The 18,678-nt window shown below is 52.0% G+C and overlaps 1 protein-coding gene across 9 annotated transcripts in view; it reads right to left on the bottom strand.

Annotated features, from left to right (window-relative positions):
* The window catches only part of ERI3 (ERI1 exoribonuclease family member 3), a 127,460-nt gene that overhangs the window by 10,368 nt on the left and 98,414 nt on the right, over positions 1-18,678 (bottom strand). For 8 of the 9 annotated variants that reach the window (XM_060621893.1, XM_060621891.2, XM_060621890.2 and 5 more), the window contains one exon: positions 15,957-16,056. The exons of the other annotated variant lie outside the window; for it this stretch is intronic. In XM_060621893.1, the coding sequence (XP_060477876.1) occupies positions 15,957-16,056 (100 nt within the window). Of the gene's footprint in view, positions 1-15,956; positions 16,057-18,678 lie in introns of those variants that run through there. 9 annotated transcript variants of the gene reach the window in all.

The following is an 18,678-nucleotide window of genomic DNA, read 5'->3' as shown; positions in this document are numbered from 1 at the left end:
ATAACCTGTCATTTGAGAAACTTGCTGCCAGTCTCTTGGTTCTTTGACCTCAGCACTAATGACCATTTCTACTGTATCTTATTTCCACTCATTTCCACAGTTACACTTTCTACCTTTTTAACATCCTCCACTGCTCGTCCTTTGAAATATTAAATTCAAATCTTCCTAGTTACTGGCAATAATACACTTTTCTTTCATCTCACTGGAACCTTGAAACATTAATACCTCTACTCTTTCCAGATAAACCACCCACCTCCTCTCTTCACTTTCTTCCCTACTTTTGACTGCTCACCCAATAGCCATTCCCTTTCTGCCAACCTGGCAGAACTCACTCCTCCCTCACACGACCAGGGTGAATCTTCTGTGTCTGAGCCACTTGTGGAGATCCTATCCCTCTTGCCGGTCATTGGTTTAGGGGTGGCCTTGGGTTCTGGCTACTGAGATGTGAGGGTAAGTTTGCTGAAAGACCTTCAAGGAAAACTTCACTCTTATGAAGAGAAACATGAGGAGGAAATAGTCCTTTATATTCTGCTGGATGTTTTCATGTCTGCACATAATGTCTGGGACTGCAGAAGCCATCTTCCAACCGTGAGGGGAGTTAGCCTGCGAAGAACATGTTGAAGATAAAAGAACAGAAAAATGGAAAAAATCTGGGTCCTTTATGACATTGCTGAGATGCTGAATTAACTAACCCTAGCATCATCTTATGTCTAAACTTTTGTGAGGTAATAAATCCTATTATTTAAGGTATCTTGCACTGGGTTTTCTTTTTCTTGTAGCCAGAAGCATAGTAACTGATATAGAAGGTACAGACAGGAAAGAGAATGATATAACAAATGCACCTTATAACATAAACTTAGCTAAAGGGAGGAGGGAGGGCAAAGGGCAATGAGGGCGCTGTCATTTCAAGCCAGGAAGTTGGTTACTCCTGTTATGCTCTCTTGAAACATATGACCAAATTGTTTCCTGTTATATCTCAAGACACAGGCCATGTTACTACTAAAAAGGCTAAAAGAGTCAAGTTTTGATGGGAACCCACGTGAAAACAGAGAGGCGAAGAACATACAACTTAATGAAGAAAAATTTTTTATGTCTGTGGCTTGCAATCTAAGGTGACTAAAAGTCCTACAGCTCCACAGAGTCATCAGGGGCTCAGACTTCTTTCTGCCCCTTTCAGCATGTTGCTTCCAATTTCTAGGTTATCGTATGGTCCAAAATGGTTGCAGGTGCTCCAAGCATCACATCCACATTTTAGGAAAGAGGAGGAAGGAAACAGCAAGAATAATGTACTTCCTGACTGAGTCACTTCCTCTTAAGTACTGTTCCTGAAGGTCCCACACAACGCTTTTCCTTCTATCTCACTGGCCAGAACTCAGGGACATAACCCTATCTAGCTGTATGAGGAATTAAAAAAATAGCGTTTTAACTGGGTACACACTACTGCCCCTACAAGGGCTCCTCCATTCAGTGAGGAAGGAACACAACGGATATTAGGTATGTACTAAGCAGTTTCTGTCCTAGCAATGTAACCGACACACCTCACGCAGGACCTTGGAGTCCATGGTCCGTCATCTCAATCCTTTCTTTCTCCCTTTTCCTTCCATCACTCTTGCCTGGAAAAAACTCAAACCGCCTTCTCTGTTTGCACTGGGCTAAATGTGACTAGAGAACACTGCAACCATATAGAGTAGGGACACTCATAAAATCATAGTCCTCAACCTCAACTGGGTATATAAAACTGCCCAGCCGATCTCCTATGTTCCTGATCAGTGTGCATTCTCTTTCTCTCCATTCTCTACTTTCTGCCATTCTCAAGTCCCCCTCCCCTTCCCTCCCCCCACTCCCATCCCTCTCCTGCCTTTGTGCCTTACTTCACAGGAAACACAGGAGGCGCTCTCCTCTCACCTGTTAAGAGAGAGGGTACCTCCCAGCCAGCACTTCTAAAGCCCACCCTCACTCCACCTGGGTTCTCCACTCCCCTTCCTTTTCGGGGGCCTTATGTGATGAGCAATCCCCTTTCTCTCTGATATAGTCTCTACTGTTTTTCTGCACTGCTTTCTTCACATAAGCATGAAAATATACCAAATCTCTCCCATCTTTAAAATTTTTTTTAAGTTTATTCATTTATTTTCAGAGAGACAGAGACAGTAAGAGTGGGGGAGGGGCAGAGAGAGAGGGAGAGAGAGAATCCCAAGCAGGCTCTGCACTGGTAGTGCAGAGCCCGATGCGGGGCTTGAACCCATGAAGCCGTGAGATCACGACCTGAGCCGAAACCAAGAGTCGGTTGCTTAACTGACTGAGCCACTCAGGCGTCCCAAATCTCTCCCATCTTTAAAAACAACTTTGCCTTAACTCCTTTTTCCACGTGGCTGGTACCCAATCTCTCCTCCTTTTCACAACCAAAGTTTCCAGTTAAGCCTCAAGGTCTCATTACCCAATCTCTCCTCCTTTTCATGGCCAAACTTTCTGGCTAACCAGGTTAACCACCGCTCAAAGTCTTCCTCATTTCCCACCCTGCAAATCTGATTTCCCCACCTGAGTCTTACTGAACCGCTTTCTCTAATGATCCTTACGACCTCACAGGGCTGAAGTCCAATAGCAGCTTTTCAGGTTTCGACTGCCCCTTACTCACACCCTGAAACTCTTCTCCCTTGGCTTTAGCGATAGCACCTTCCCTCTCTATCCAACTCCTCCCGCTTCTCTGTACTCATCTTTCGTCTGATCATCCCTACAAAGTGGGTGTTAGAGCTGCCACTGGCCCTCTTCTCTTGCCACTTTCTACTCTCAACCTGGGCAAACTTATCCAGCCCTAAGCTTTATCTACCATATATTTCCCAGTGATTTCTAAACCTATATTCCCACTACCACCACCGTGGTCCAGGGTACCACCACCTCTCACCTAGGAGACAGCAGTGCCCCCGCCAATCTCCTCCATGGTGTCCTTCTAAGCCACAAATCTGGTCATTTCACTCCCTGTCTTAAAACCCTTCAATGATCCTGGAACAGAAAAAGGACAGCATTGGAAACACTGGTGAAATCCAAGTAAGACCTTCAGTTTAGCTAACAGTATAGTACACATGTTCATCTCCTGGTGCTAGTAATTGTACTGTGATTATGTAAGCTAGTTAACATTAGGGGAAACTAGGTAAGAGATGCACAGAAACTTTCTGTAATGTAAAATCAGTTCAAAGTAAAAAGTTCAAGAGTTCATAATTAAAACAACAACTACCTCCAACAGCAGCACCTCTCAGCTCTCAGGACAGTGTCCCAACTTCTTTATAAAGTTCCAGAGATCTGCCCAGGTTTCCCTCTAAGGCCTCATCTTACCCACTCTCCTGCTCGACCCCCAAGTTCAGTCTCTTTTGCTTCTCAGCTTTTTCACATGCTCTTCCTTTTGTCTGGAAAGCCCCAACCCCTGCTATCATTTTCTGAAGTGCCTTACCTGGGCCCTCATGTTTGTGTTAGGAATCCTTCTATGTGTTTTCACAGCACCCAATGTTCCTCCACTGTGATAGCCTGTCACCTCCTGCTAGACCACAAACCCAAGGGCACTGATGTTTCCTGTGCAGAGGCCCTCAGTAAACATGTATTAAGTGGAAGAAAGGAAGAACTGGAAAAAAAAGAGGGAAGCTGGGAGACAAGATCACAGGTGAACCTACTCCAGCCCTGACATGTTGCCTGAGGCCTCGACATGCCCAGGTCCTGAAAACTAGTCAAGGTTTTTGTTCCCAGCTTCCAAAGTGCTGAGGGCTTCAGCCTCTTCCCCACTGCCACTCCTTCCAAGTATCTTGCTTTCCTTAAGACCTGCTGGGCCAGGAGACTGGCTGGGACCTGAGCTGTCAGCAGTCCAGCCACCAGTCTGTTCAGCAAACCAAGGCATCTGGGGGTGGTAGTAGTGGTGTTGGGGCTCCCCAGTCCTAGCCAATGATGCCCTGGAGAAGGGCCTGGCTGTGCCTGGGGACTCTGCAAGGGGGGCTGTCCTCCCTAAGCCCAGTCCCACCTGGTAAATATTTCATCCTCAAGCTGCTCAGCTAATCCCTATTAATTTCAATACCGCCGCCTTGCCTGGCTCAGCTCCCAATGCATTATTTATCCCCTTTGTTTGTTTGTCGCTAACAGGTGGGCCCCAGCGGAGGCGCTGACTGGGGACAAGCCCACTCCATCACAGTGTGGCTGTGAATTAATCATGAGGACTAATGGGAAGCACCTCGGCTCCAGGCACTGCCCTAGCTGCCTCCCCCTGCCCTGGCACCCAGGGGTGGGCCTGGGCCACCCCAGCTCTACTTAATTCAAAACAACACATTTTATTTACTATCTGCCTACATGAGTCAGACTCAAGGTTACCCTTTGGGGATATAAGCTGAACAAACAGATATAAATTCCTGCCCTCAGGAAACTTACAATCCAGTTGGGGAGAGAGGCGTTAAACGACTATTTATTTGGACTGTGAGGAAATGCTGTGCAGGGAGAGTGCTAGGTGTTAGGAAGCTGTGCACAGGGGAGGACCTGACCAAGTCTAGGGGTCAGGGAAGGCTTCCCTGGGGAAGCAAACTTTGAGCTGTGCTCTGAAGGATGAGCAGGAGTTAATCAAGACAAGGGATGGGAATGAGGGGCTCCCAAGGACAAAAAAGCCATGTGGGAAGGCCCTGAGGTGAGAGAAGGAATGGCAGTTTCCAGAAAGTGGGGGAGGACCTTGTGCTGGAGTGCGGGGGCATGAGGAGAGTGGCCTGAGAGTGGCCAACAAGGCCCAGCTTGGGATGCTCTTCTCCCTAAATGACCAGCGTTTGTCCTGGTGGATTACCATGGACTCATCCTGAACACTTGATACATGCACTCACACCACCTCTGCTGACTTGAGCAACATCTGATTTCTTGACCTTCTGCTTATGGCTCCTGAGAGACGGTCAAGATCATTAATGCTCAATTGCATAGACTAGGAAACTCAGGTGAGCATTCACCCTGGGGCTTATAAGAAGGCCTGTATGGGCATCACAGCTCAGGTGTGCCCATGGCAGGACAGGGCTGGATCTGGCCTATTGACTTTGTGTGGGGACCAGGTACAGGGCTGGGAACACTGACCTGCCTCAGCCACAAGTGCTCACATCACCTCCCTCACCTCTGAAACCCAGCACTGGACTGGGTACCCAGACCTCAGCAAGTATCTTCCGAATGAATGGCTGATCAAAAGTAAACACCCCACCATCCCCCACAAAGATCTTTTTCCCAGACACTCCCTTTAAAACTTTTCCAGAGATTTAAAATAGACTCAGGCTTTATAGTAAGCCTGGGAGGTAGAAGCCATCATCAATCCCGTTTTAAAGAGGAAGAGACAGAGGGCTGGGGTGGTGAATGTCTTACCCAGGACCACACAGCCAGGAAGTGATAAGCCCAAATGAGAACAAGGTCATCCTGTTTCCAGGCTCCTGGCTCCAGCACATCCACAGGTCTGCCCCTCTGTGGGCATCTCCCCAGGAATCTTCCTTGGTGGCTCCAGGGATCCTAGCTCTCAAGAATGACCTCAAAAGGCACCTTGTTTATGAACCAAGTGTAGCTCTGCCAGGGCAGAGCCCTCACTATGCACATGGTCAGGGTTTGTAATTCTATTCAAAGTGGCCGCTTTGAAAATCCATATGTCTCCAGGCTCCCTGTACATCATGGTGTCAAGTCCCGGAGCAGAGGCATCCATCAGCACCTCCCGATGCCATGGTCTGTGTGCCCACATACCTGTTCCCACCCACGTGCCTGTCCTTGGCTCCTGGCTGCTCTGGCGGCACTGCCCCACTCCGTGCAAAGGCTCATGCTGGCCTGCCTGCTTGGCCCAGCCATACCATTACCTTCAGACTAGTCTGGCTAGCTGCTGGGCCCCACCCCAGCCCTAAATGTGTCCTCTGCTCTGCCTGGTTCTCTGCTCTCTTGGAGCCAGGCAGCCAGCACGGAGGCAGCCTCGATAACTCGCTAACGTGCTGCCCATGCTGTTCTTAAAAATTTATGACTGTGCAACATGAAAAATCCGGCTGAGGAGCCGTCATTAGCGGCGCTGCCTCCTTCCCCCACCAGAGCCGCCCTCGTAAATTGAGATTTATGGCTGCAGCAGGCGGGGTGGGGGCGTGTGCAGGCGGTGAGGATGTTGTGGGGGAGACAGGGAGACCGATGGATGAGACAGTGGTGGGGCCAGGGGCTCCCCCCTGCGGCAGCTCCAGTTTATCACAGTCTGCGGTGATACCCACGGAGAGTAAGGTCTGGCCTGGGGTGTCAGCCTGGCACTGATGCTGGAATCCGCTTAGCAGTGGGACTGGAGGGGGAGGGGCCTATCCTGTGCCAATCACTGGCTCCTTCAGGTATAGGAGCAGATCCTGAGGTCCAGGTGCCAAGCAAAGGCCTCATAGGAAGATATTTGAGGAGGGTCATCCTTGCTGGAGTCACAAGACTGGGGCCCCCAGAGCCAGCTTCTCCAACTGTAAGCATGTAGGTTGGGCAATGATTGTGGCATCCCAACCAGAGAACTGGAGGAGAGGTAGGAAGGGAGCAGAAGGGTGCCAGCAGTCTTCCCTTCCCTCTCCTCTCTCTGGTAAGAAGGGCCAGTGGAGAGGACATTAGAGTTGGGAGTGCAAGTACCAGACCCTGTCACAGAGTGTCCCCAGACAGAGGCCAGACTGGGGCTGAAGAGAAAAGGTGATCCCACAAGCCCCCCCACCCCAAACCCCCCGCATATCCCCCCACAGGCCCTCCCTATTACCTCCCTGCTGCCTCCTCCCCTGCTCACTTAGCCCTGTCAGCCAGGCCATTATGAAATTGGGGTTTCATTTACAGACTAATTAAACATTACAGCTTGTTCACAATTACAACGCGGGGATGAGGGAGTAACTAATTACGGAAGAAATGAGCTAACATTTATCTCTGCTCCCACCCTCCCTCTCCCTACTGCCCCCCCCCCCCCCCAATCTGGCTTCCTCCTACTCTCTGGTCAGTACCTACTCTCTAGGCTTATTTTCAGGATGGGGGACTGGAAGGGCTCAGCACCCACCCACCCACCCTGGACACAAAATCCGACTGCTGCTCCCAGACACTCTGGGGAGGGGTGAAGTTCCCAGGGCCCTGATGCAGGAGACAGGGCTTTTGTGCAAGACCTTGGGTGTGACTAAAGTATGGAACCCTGTGATGGTATGTATGACTATTACATGGGGGGTGGGGGGAACACTCCACTGTGGTGTGTGAGTGTGACAGTTCTGTAAGGCTGTGTGGCTCTCTGTATCTTTATCTTGCAGGGCAAGGTTTTGGTGTGATTGCTGCAGACAACTATTTATGAGACGGGGTATGTGTGTGAATGAACCACACCTTCACCCTCAAGCCCTGGACACAAAAGAAAAGAACTGGGTGGCTGCAGGAGGTGATGGTCAAAGCAGCCCTGGGCCCAAATCTCCACTGCGCAGCCCTACTCATTCCTGCCTCCCAAGCAAGAAAGGGAGCAAGGTTACCCTGTTCTGGGGGCTCAGCTCATCCCTGCCCTCAGGTTGGTCTTGGCTTCTGGCCAGATGCCCCTGGGGCCCAAGAAGCCTCCTGGGGGCCTGGGGTGCCCCCTGTGGGCAGGAGTCCTGGGGTCTGGCTGGCCTGCTGCAGAGTTTAATAATAGTAACAGTGAGAGTAAGCGTTTCCATCCTTCCTGCCTTTGGGCAGAAGAAGAAAGGAAAGAGGAGGGAGAGGAGGGAGTGGAGGGAGCGGGCTGAAGGGAGGCTTTGAGGCCTCAGAACTCACATCAAACGGCCGGATCTGGGCCTAATTGTCTGACCCCTGCCCCTGCCTTCAATCAGCTCTGCGGCTCCCCGCCCGCCCCTCGCCTAACTAGCAGCCATGTTCTCCTCATTAGGACAAGCTCCCCTTGCACACGTGTCCCCGGACATGTCCCTAGCACTCCCAGCTCCCAACCCTGCCTGGTGGGAGGGTACAGTGGGGACCCAGTTTTGGAGGGGCCCCTGGGACAGCTATACCCTCTGTCACCACAGCTGCCTGGACTGAGCTGATCAGCCCCTCTCCTTGAGCTGCAGGGGCCTGGATGCCACATGTGGTGACATATTCCTGGGCTGGCTCAGCCGCTGGGTGCGTTCTGTCCTCTGTGCGTCCTTCTTGCTACAGCCCGACTGTCTGAGACACACTGCTCCTGAGGGTGGATGTGTTTGAACCCTCCCTTTTGGTCTGGCTCAGCCAGGCAGGGGGCCTGGTCTGGGTCAGGGTCTGTGTTGAGAGGCCAGGAGCAGAAGGAACGTGTCTGCCCGCTGTACAAGGGTGGTTCCTTTCAACGGACCCAGGCATGCTGAGGTGTGAGTGGCTGCGGCTGCAGCCACTGCAGTGAAGCAGCAGAGCTTGGTGGTAAAGAGCTCTGACCTTAGAGAGATGTATGTTTAAATTCCAGCTCTCCCACATCCTTCTCTGCAGCCTTGGGTGAACGATAATCTTCTTGAGCTTCAGCTTCCTCACACACAGTAGTGGTGACAGCCCCTGTCTCACAGGGTTTGGGAAGTCAATGAGATAACACATGTAAACTCCTCTGTGCTACATGTGGCACTCAGCAAATGTGGACAGATGCTGGTGTTGATGGGCAATTCAGACCAAGTTGCCCTCTCCACAGGCCATAGCCCAACTTTGCTCTGGTGGGGTCTGGGGTCTGGGGTCTGGGCCCTGGTCAACAGTGTCAAGGACAGAAGGAGCTGTGGGGAAGGCTCCAGAGCCCTGTAGAAGAGAAGAGCAGCTCCCAGGGGCACAGCTAATATCAGGGGCAGAAGCACCTAGACTGGAGCCTACGCTTAGGGGCAGGGATGTTACACAGCAGCTTCAGGTGGCAAGGGCAGGGCCCAGCTGAAAGACTGCCAGGTAGCCTTAGGTCAGCTGAGTGGGTCTGGGGCTGATCCATGAGGCGGGGCCCATCCCAGGAGTGTTCTGGGTCTGGGAGGAGGAATGCTGTGAACACCACAAGAGTGAAGGCTGTCTGGCTACTCATGGCGCTCATTTTCAGGATACCAGACCTGTATGTGATTGGGGGAGGGGCTGGCCTGGTCTGGGCCCTGACATTGTCTCTCACCTTAAACCAGTGGTAATGACTTGCAAATATTGATGAAAACGCAAACTACAGAGATTGTGTTTTTCGGGGAATGAAGGTGGGGAGCCGGGATAAGGAGGAAAATAAACTGAAATGAAGTCCAGTTATCTCTCATCTGTGGCTGCTCCTAATCCCCCAGCCCAAAGGAATCCAATGCAGCCCCTTATCTGCCCTGTCAATCACTCCATCACCGCCCAGTGCTTGGTGGGCACCACACACCCTCACACACTCAAGCACATGCTCACACATGCACATACACGCACACACTCACTCCACCGACTCTTGCTCTAACACTCCCGCCCACCCCCAGCCCATTACTCCTCTGAGTAGAAGCAGCCAGCACGCAGGTCCTGCCAGATGGATGCAATTTGCATAATATCAGCAGTGGAGGCTGCAAGATCACCAGGGGTCAGGGCGCTGACATCCCCGCACAGTCTATCTGCAAGTGCTAATTTGGCCGGCATTGATCTGTCTTTCTGATTTCTTTGTCATTTACGTCTGCGATGGTTTGACAGGAGATACAGAGAGAGACAAGGGGAGGCCAGGCCGGGGCCCGGGGCTAGGAAGGTAGGGAAACAAAGATTGTACTTCCCAGTGCATCACACACACAGAACATATACATACATACACCAGAACCTTCCCCCTTCCATCCATCAGTTCACTTGTCCATCCGTCTACCCGTTTTTCCATCTGTGGTTGTTACGGAAGACTAGAGCCTGGTGTCTGGCAAGGACCAATTCCTCAGATGTCCTGGGGGCTCTAGAGTGTCAGCTCAGGAAGGAAGGAGTGAGTACCCCTCCAGGTAAATACTACCTCCAGGCAGGCCAGTGGAGCCCCTGTCAATGCCTGGAGAGTTATCATCCCTTCTCATGGCCATCCATGCCCCATCTGCTCACTTTCTCTGGGCCGTACCAGAAAGAACCAGACAGGAGTGGGGGGTGGGGGTGGGGGTAGTGCCAAGGAAGCACATACTCCAGCTGTCTCTGGCCCCCTCTCTATAAAGCAGCTGTGCTAACTCCTCCTGTCCCAGCCCTGAAGATGGCCAGAGAGGGCAGGTGGGCAGGTGTGTGTGTGTGTGTGTGTGTGTGTGTGTGTGTGTGTGTATGCAGCACCCCTCTCTGCCTCTCTGGGACAGCCAGGGAGAGAGCTACTAGGTCTGCAGGGGACTTATATCAGTACTTCACTACCCTCAGGTCATCCGAAGCCCAGACTGGCCTCTAGCTGATTCTGAAGCCCTCTAGCTCAGCCAGAAAGTCTTAAATTAGATCTAAATGTTACCCACTGAACCCTTGGCCACTGTCCCCACATTCTGCCATGCTGTGGGAGAAGCATTCTGGATAGGGATGGGGACACTGCCTGGGTAGATGTCACGGGGAAAGGGAAAGGGAGGATAAGATCACAACTCTGGAAAGAAAGAGCCCACTGCAGAGAAGTAGACATGGTCACTCTGTCAAGAGAGGCAGAGGGGCTTGAGCCTTCCAAGGGTGAAAGCCCCCTCCCTGCCAGCCACAGTGGCTCTGTCTTGGCCCCACCTCCTTTCCCTTGCTGATGGTAGCAGAGCAGGGTGATCAGAAGGAACTCCCTGCTGGGCAAGAGGGGGGCTGGCGTTTGGTGTGTGCTAATCCCGGGCCTGAGGTCTTCAGAGGGACCTGGGGAACTTCAAGGAGGGGAAGGCAAAGCTGTACTGTAGACGAGCTCATTAGCCAGCACCCCCACCCCCCCCACGAGGAGGAGGGCGGGCGGCCCAGGGAGCGTGGCGGCAGAGGCGGCAGAGAAAAGGCTGTCACTGTCCTTTCTTCCTTTTGGTACAAGCGTCTCCCTGAGCCGACGATTCTCCTGCAGTGACACCTCTCACGGGAGCTAATGAGATCCGTGTCACAGAGCTAATGCGCTCTGACTGGACTCTTGATAGACACCCTACTCCTTCAGGGGAGACCACAGGCCAGTACTGCCCCCCTGGGCCAGATCCCCACCTTGCCACCTGCCAGCCCAGCTCTTTTGCCAAACCCTACTGGGCAACAAGCTCCTGAGAGTCCACTTGATGTCTGGCCATCCCTCTTTACCATGAGCCTCACAGGGACCCTCCTCAGGCCCTGAACAGAGGGGCTATGGAACTAGGAAGACAGGACCACCCAGCCAGGCATCAGGGAAGGTCCAGTTATTCTCCTAGCCAGCTGAAACCAGCAATCTGTGGGGCCTCCATATCCCAACAACAGGTGAAATTTTACTGACATTTCCTGTGCAGATTTCCAAAAAGGAAAAAGGGAAGAAGGCCTGGGTCCTGCTGTTAGGGAGATCAAGTATGTAGGGCCTGAACATCACCCCCAACAAACCAGAAGAGAGGTCCAAGGGTGTATTCTGTACATTCACATTAGGAAGGCCAGGCAAGATTCTCAGAAAAGGTGGCCCCTGGAAAATGGGTGGGATTCCCCTGGTCCATGAAGTAGAGAGCAAACAAATCAGAGTAAGAACTGTCAGAGTCTGAAGGAGGTCAAAAGCCAAGAGTTGCTGGGCTCTGGCTCTGATGGCGACTGTAGCAGGGGTGAAAGGGTGGCAATGTCTCCTTTCCTTTCTTCCTCAGCTGCTGCTACCAAGGCTTTGTCAAGGCCTGTATGTTCCACATTAACTGAGGGAAATGATGGAAGTGAGCTTGTATTCTTCCTCAACATCTCTGTTGAGAGCACAAAGCCCGACACCAAAAAGGTGCTTCCTGGTTCAACATAGTGGTAAGAACACAGACTCTGCACTCAGATGGACCCGGGTTTGAGTCCTGGCTCTCCAATTCAACTGGCTGTGTGACCTCAGGTGAGTCACTTAACTGAGTCTCAGCTTCCTAATCTATAAAATGGGAATGATAATGCCTGTCTTCCATAAAACTGGTGGGAAAATTATATTAATAAAAAGTACCCCCAAATAATGTGAGTCCCCTGTTGACCCTTTCTATGTACATGCAGTCCCTCTTCGCCCACAACCCGCCCCACACCACCCTGTTCACCAGGCTCCCAAGGCCAAATCCACCACCCCTGAAGGAAGTATCCATCTCCTGACTAAGAGGCCGTGCTGACAGCCCCCCACACCCTCTTTCTGCCTGGAGCTCTACTGCCTCCATCCCTGAACCTACCTCTCCCTTAGTTGCCAGGGCCAACTGTATCTGTCTTGACGACAGTACCTGTGAGCTCTGTGGGGGGACAGGCACCCTGTCATCTTCACCAATACGTCTATCACAGTTCCTGACACATAATAGGTGCAAAGTAAACATACACTGACCTGGTCCTCTACTTCCATTCCCATGGCTACTGCTGGCTCTGAATTAACCATCACCTCCATGCACTTTACTGAACCTTCCCCTCTGCAGTTTCTCCTCGCTAGTCCTCCCTGTACAAACTCTCAGTCTGCTCTAATTGAAGCCCAACTCTGACCAGGTCACTCCTCTGCCAGGAGGCTCTCACAGCTCCTCCTCAAATAGCTCAGCCACAAACATCCATCCCAGTGGGCCCTCTCCCCTCCTACAGCCTACCCCACAGCTCCAGGCCATCTGCGTCACCCTCCAGCATACCTGCCCCTTGCTCTCTCAGGGCCACCACCACCCAGAACTCAGCAGGAGTCCCCACCAGGTAGGTCCAACAAACTCTCCCTACCACACGTACCTTAGAAAGAGGCTCAGGAGATCTCTCTAGGGCTAGAGAAAAATTGGCGATTTGCACACAGAGACATTGCCCGCCCCCCTCCCCCCAACACAGCACTGTGGGAGAGCCAAACACATCCCAGAGATGACTGAGCTCTGGGTTCTGAGGGACCCTTGCCCAGCATCACCAATGCTGCCCCCCCCCCCACCAATATGCATACCACTCCCCACTCCAGGCTGGCAGCTCCTCACGCAGTTAATTAGCACTATGTCACTGAGGACCAGCCTGAGTGGCCAGTGACAGGAGCTGACCCTTGACCCCAGGGCTGGGAAACAGTCCACATCAAACTCTTACAGCGCGACCCTTTTAGCACGCACAGTAACTCGGGGCACCGCCAGCTGAAGCTCATTAAAGCTGTCTCTTTGGCGCGAGGGCCATTAACCTCACTGCTTAAAACCAACGCCTCCCCTCCCCGCCTCTCCCAGCCCAATTAATGCCCTGCATCCTCCCTCCCCTCCAAGCACCCTCACCCACACCTCAGAGCCAGCTAGGAGCTGGCAGGGCAGCCCTCTACATTCAAAGATACAAAGACCCTGTGCCAGGAACCCCTGGCACCCTAGGGAGGCCCTGGTATTGTCAGGGCCACAGATGAGGGGGCTCCTTGAGCACCCACTGTGTGCCAGGCCAGGCACTGCATAAGTCCTTTACACAGACAGCTTTACTGAACCTCTCCAATAGCCCCGAGAGGCACTGGCATTATCCCTTGTCTAAGGGCACAGGGCTCTGGTTGGTAGAACCAGAACTTCCTTTGGCTCCAAAGCCCTTAGTCCATTATGACTCGTATCTTTGGACTGTCTGTCCCCTGTGGCCCAACCAGATAGAAAAACGTTCTTTCCTGAAGAGGGAAGGAACATCTCAGGAGTTGTAATAACAGAGTGGGAAGAAGGAACTTCTTCCTCTCACAAATACACCCTGGAACACATCCACAGAAGCAGGGCAATCCCACTGACCCAGTCCCACTGGTCTCTCCTACCACCCAGACTCCATTATTTGTAGCCCCTCCCTGCCTGGGCCAGCACAAGTCTTCTCACTGATCCTCATTCCCTGGTTCCTCCCTTTCCCATCCCATTGATTCATCTACTCACTTGTTCATTCAGCACCCCCCCCAAAGAGTTTACTAAGCATCTACTAAGAAATAGTTTGTGCAGCACATACTGCCTCATCAATTCTGAGTAAGAGCTTTGATAGTGCTGTTCTCTCACAAACCTCCTGTCTCCTCAAAACCTCATGAAAGAGCCAACCCTTTAACCTGGCATTCAAGACCTGCTTATTTCCCCATTTCTTTTCCAGCTGTTCCCTAACCCAAATGTCCCTCCTGCTCCAATCACAGGAAACTGCTTGTAGGTGTCTAACTTGTTTTCAACATGCCTTTTTATGCTTTTGTACGTACAGTTGCTCCTAAGTAGAAAACCCTTCCCCCATTTTTCTACCTATAAAACTCCTATTCATCCTTCAAGGATCTCCTGACTCAAATGTTTTCTTCTTTAGGAAACTCCCTGCTGGCCTCCCAAGCATATCACCTTGCTAGGTTTGGGGTCTTCTCTAGGTTGTATGGAATAGCTCCTATGGAAGGGAACAGCAGCTGCTGTGGGGAATCCCCAATTCTCTAGGTGTGTTGACTGCTTCCTCTTTCCCTCAGGACCCCACAGGAGCCTTGGGGTGTCCCAGCAAGAATGATAAGGAGTATCCCTGAAGTCAGTGAGATGTAAATAAAGAAGTAGAAGTCACTTTGGCACCTGAGGACAGGGGAATCCTCCTTTGGGGCAGCCTAAGTGTTCCTATCACATCCCTCAGTACTCTGGGTACCCAGTTCAATCTCTGTCTCCTCCTTGGATATGACCTCCTTGAGGACAAGCACTTCCACTCAGCATGCCCAGCACCCACTAGGCACCAGTGATGTCCGTGGAAAGGATGAAGGGCTAGTCTGTAACAGGTGACTGGGTCCTTTTGGTATACCTTGCCAGTCCCCTCCACCACCATAGCTCCCCAAAGGTACACAGGTTATGATAATGTCATAGCACCTCCCAGGAATACCCCCCCATCCCCCGCCACTCCTCCCCACTTGGAACAAAGCCTATGCTTGTCAAATACCCTGCTTGAGGGGCGCCTGGGTGGCTCAGTCGGTTAAGCGGCCGACTTCGGCTCAGGTCATGATCTCGCGGTCTGTGAGTTCGAGCCCCGCGTCGGGCTCTGTGCTGACAGCTCAGAGCCTGGAGCCTGTTTCAGATTCTGTGTCTCCCTCTCTCTGACCCTCCCCCGTTCATGCTTTGTCTCTCTCTGTCTCAAAAATAAATAAACGTTAAAAAAAAATTAAAAAAAAAAATACCCTGCTTGAAAGCATTTGCATGACGTGTGCTCACACACACAAAATCAGATACACAGAAATGAACGGACTTTCTGGTGGATACACACACAGGCTGATGGTTACTTCCATATACAGACACATGCCCTCAGGAAAATGTACAGATATATTGTTACACACACACACACACACACACACACACACACACACACACACCAAACCCATACTGATATATCAGAAGCAGAGCCTCCAATGCTTAGAACCAGAGTCACTCCAGCTCCTTCCCAGGCAGGAATCCCTCTGAGGGTGCACACACGCTTGGTACCCCAAGTGGCCCCTCCCAACCCAGGCAGTGCTCAATGGAGGCTGCTGCTCCTGCGGGGGAGTCAATACCCTGTGGACGGAGCCATCGGTCAGAAGGACCCCGACTAATTAAAAGCTGGTGAGGTTTAAATAATTCATCTCCTTAACTCCCATTGATCGCCCAGTTTAGTAGCCACAGACTTGAAACAATATTAAACAGTCTCCTCTAGCTCCATGGGGGGTGGGTAAGCTGACATGTGCCCACCCCTCTGAGGACATCACCCACCAGAGATGCAGGAGGGGTCAGGGATATCTCGGCCTGAATCCAAGGACACCTGTGACCCACCCAAAGACCAGATCCCAGTCTCCTCCTGAATAGTGTTTTGAGAGATTTTTTCCAATGGTCTGGTTCCACTCTCCCCTCACTCCACCCTCCTTCCCCACTCCCCCCAGCTATGGAAAGCACCCCGTTAGAGCACAGAATGAGCCAAAGAACCCCTCTGTGTGCCAAGGGACTGGGGCATGCGGGCACGGGACTGACTGAGCTGCCAGGGGTATATGTGGAGGGACTGACCAATGCCGCTGTGGGGCCGGCCTATGTGTTGCAGGCTGAGGCCCTTGTTCATGTCTAGAAGTCCATTCTTGGGCCAGCAGCCCATGGCGAAGCTGTAAGCCTGGAAGACAGGAGGCAAGAATGGTTAACAGAGGCCCTGGTCCCCGATACTTACCACCTCCACCCTCCAGCCAAATCGTCCCACTAAGGGCTTACTCTCATCATGTCACTTCATGAGAGTCCCCTCATGGAGGCCCCTTTCCTCCAGGACCCCCACCAGAAAACCCCTTCTTCTTTCAGAGCTCCTTTTGTCCTAGGTATCTCCCATCAGAGACTCCCAACCCCCACTGGGTGCCCCCTTGCCAGGCTCCTCTAGAGAGCTCCCATTTACTAAGACCCTCCTTTATCAGGACCATCCTGGGGCACCTGGGTGGCTCAGTCAGTTAAGTGTCCGAGTTCGGCTCAGGTCATGATCTCACAGTTTGTGAGTTCGAGCCCCACATCGGGCTCTGTGCTGACAGCTTAGAGCCTGGAGCCTGCTTCAAATTCTGTGTCTCCCTCTCTGTCTGCTCCTCCCCCGCTCACTCTCTGTCTCTCTCCTTCAAAAAAAAAAAAAACGTTAAAGAAAAAAATTTATCAGGACCATCCTGTCAACAGGGCACCCCCTTCACCAGGCAGCCCTATTAGATTCTGCCTTTCCAGACTACCCAGCACTCTGCTGGGCCCCTCCCCACAGTATTGCTGGTCATAAAGCCTGGTGTCAGAAAGGACCTAGGAGACTAACATATCTAAACTTCACTCTACAGATAGGAACACTGAAGTGAGAGGGGGCCAACCACCTGCCCATGGTCTAATTGCTTTAGACTGAGAGGCAGGCCAGGTTATGGAAGGCTAGGTTCCATGTGTGGGCTCAACTGAGGAGGGGTAAGGTCTCAAGCAGCTGTGATGGGAATATATGAAGAGACTGTGTGTGTGTGTGTGTGTGTGTGTGTGTGTGTGTGTGTGAGAAAGAGAGAGAGAGAGAGAGAGAGACAGAGAGAGAGAGAGAGAGAGAGAGACAGACTGTGTGTGGTTGGGGGAACAGATCTCTGCTGAAGGTCAAGTGCTCACTTATGCATATTCAAAGCGGCCACCCATCGATCTGTACTTAATTGTTTTCCTGGGGTTGGGGAAGGAAGTGCTGGGGGCATCGATCTGCTCAGGCCCCTAGCACTTCATTGCCCCCCTCCGTCCCCTACTCTGCGCCACCTGGCCGCACCAACCTCCGTGGTGGGGGGTGGTACATGGTAGAACAGGGATGGCACTTTTTCTCACAGCCCCTTACAGGCACATCTGACTCGATAGCACAGATGAGGAAACTGAGGCCCAGAAAGAAGAGACTTACAAGGGTTAGAATGTTATTAAGTGACCCAGTGGGAATTTAATTCCTGCTCAGCCCAACAAGGGGGTACCCACTGGGGGTTGGGAGTCTCTGATGGGAAGCAAAGTCCTGGGCTTCTATCAGAGGGCTGTATAGCTGGATGGCCCTTCAAACATTACCCATCCCTCACCTTTGAAGTCCTGGAACCCTAGGCTGCCCTTCTCCCAGGGGCAGAAAGCAAATGGGATGTGGTCATTGGGAATGTAGCTTGGTTGAGTTGCCAGAAGCTAGGTGGTGGAGCCACTGGTGGAATGGAACTAAGGTGACAGCAGCCACGGTCAGACAGGCACTGTAGTGTGCCCACCAATCCCTGGGCCCAGAGGTCCCCATCCCATCACAGACCCCCTCATGGTGAGGAAGGTCCAACACGGGGTCAGGAGGCTGGACAGAGTCGGTGCTAAGGCCAAGGGGCTGGGCAGAGGGCAGGTACCTTTCCTTCTCAGCTGCAGGAACCAAGCTTCAGCCCTGTGGGTGCTTCAACCTCAGCACCCTCCCAAAGCCATTTTCCTTGACATGGAGGTACCAGCCACAACTCAACTTCCCAGTCAACCCTCCCACGTTTTCCCAGGCCACAGCTGAACCCACAAATCGGGGGCTGAGTGTGAGGCACAAGGACAGGGGAGAGAACGCTGGCTTGGAGCCAGGGCAGAGCCGGGGGAACGCAGGCAGAAGCGAGGGAAAGCAGCCAGTGGGTGGTGCACAGCTGGAAGAGCTGCTAAGCGTGGTCAGGGCCATGGCTGGAGCGCAGTGGGCCAGAGACCAGTGGCGGGCCGGCTTTCAAGTACTTTAAAATCACTTACAAAGGCCGGATTAAACGATCAGAAATTCCATTTAATAGGACAAATAAAGAAATAACAATCTACCCTATCAGCCTGGAGAAGGCGAGCTGGATGGGTTTTTTTTCCCCTCTAAAAAGGAAAAAGGGAAGGAAGGGGGAAAAAAGAAGGATAATGTGTGTTTACTCAAGCAAAGAAAAAAATATTTAAGTGATGTCGGGGAGAAGATTGCAGTAACTAGTGAAGAATAACATCGTCTACTTTGCTGTCAAATCACACCCGAATTTCAGTAATAGATTCTCGGCTGACACTCAATTCAATTCGAAGGTGATCCTGCTTTATCCCAGCCCATCAAATATTAAACACTTGCATTAGCAGGTGCTGCCGCTTCCCGGCTTAAAGCGGCGGGCGGGCAGCGGGCTGCTGAGGCCCCTCTGCTCTGCTCACGGCTTGGGGACAGGGCAGCTCAACGTTATCTGCACGTCATCCCGAGTCTTATCGCAGCTAAGCGGGAAGACCACTTCAGATAACATTAGACGCTTGCCCT

This window comes from Panthera onca, chromosome C1, assembly GCF_046562875.1.
Source record: "Panthera onca isolate mPanOnc1 chromosome C1, mPanOnc1 haplotype 2, whole genome shotgun sequence".
In the NCBI taxonomy this organism is placed as follows: Eukaryota; Metazoa; Chordata; class Mammalia; order Carnivora; family Felidae; genus Panthera; species Panthera onca.
This window is presented reverse-complemented; position numbering and strand designations above follow the sequence as displayed.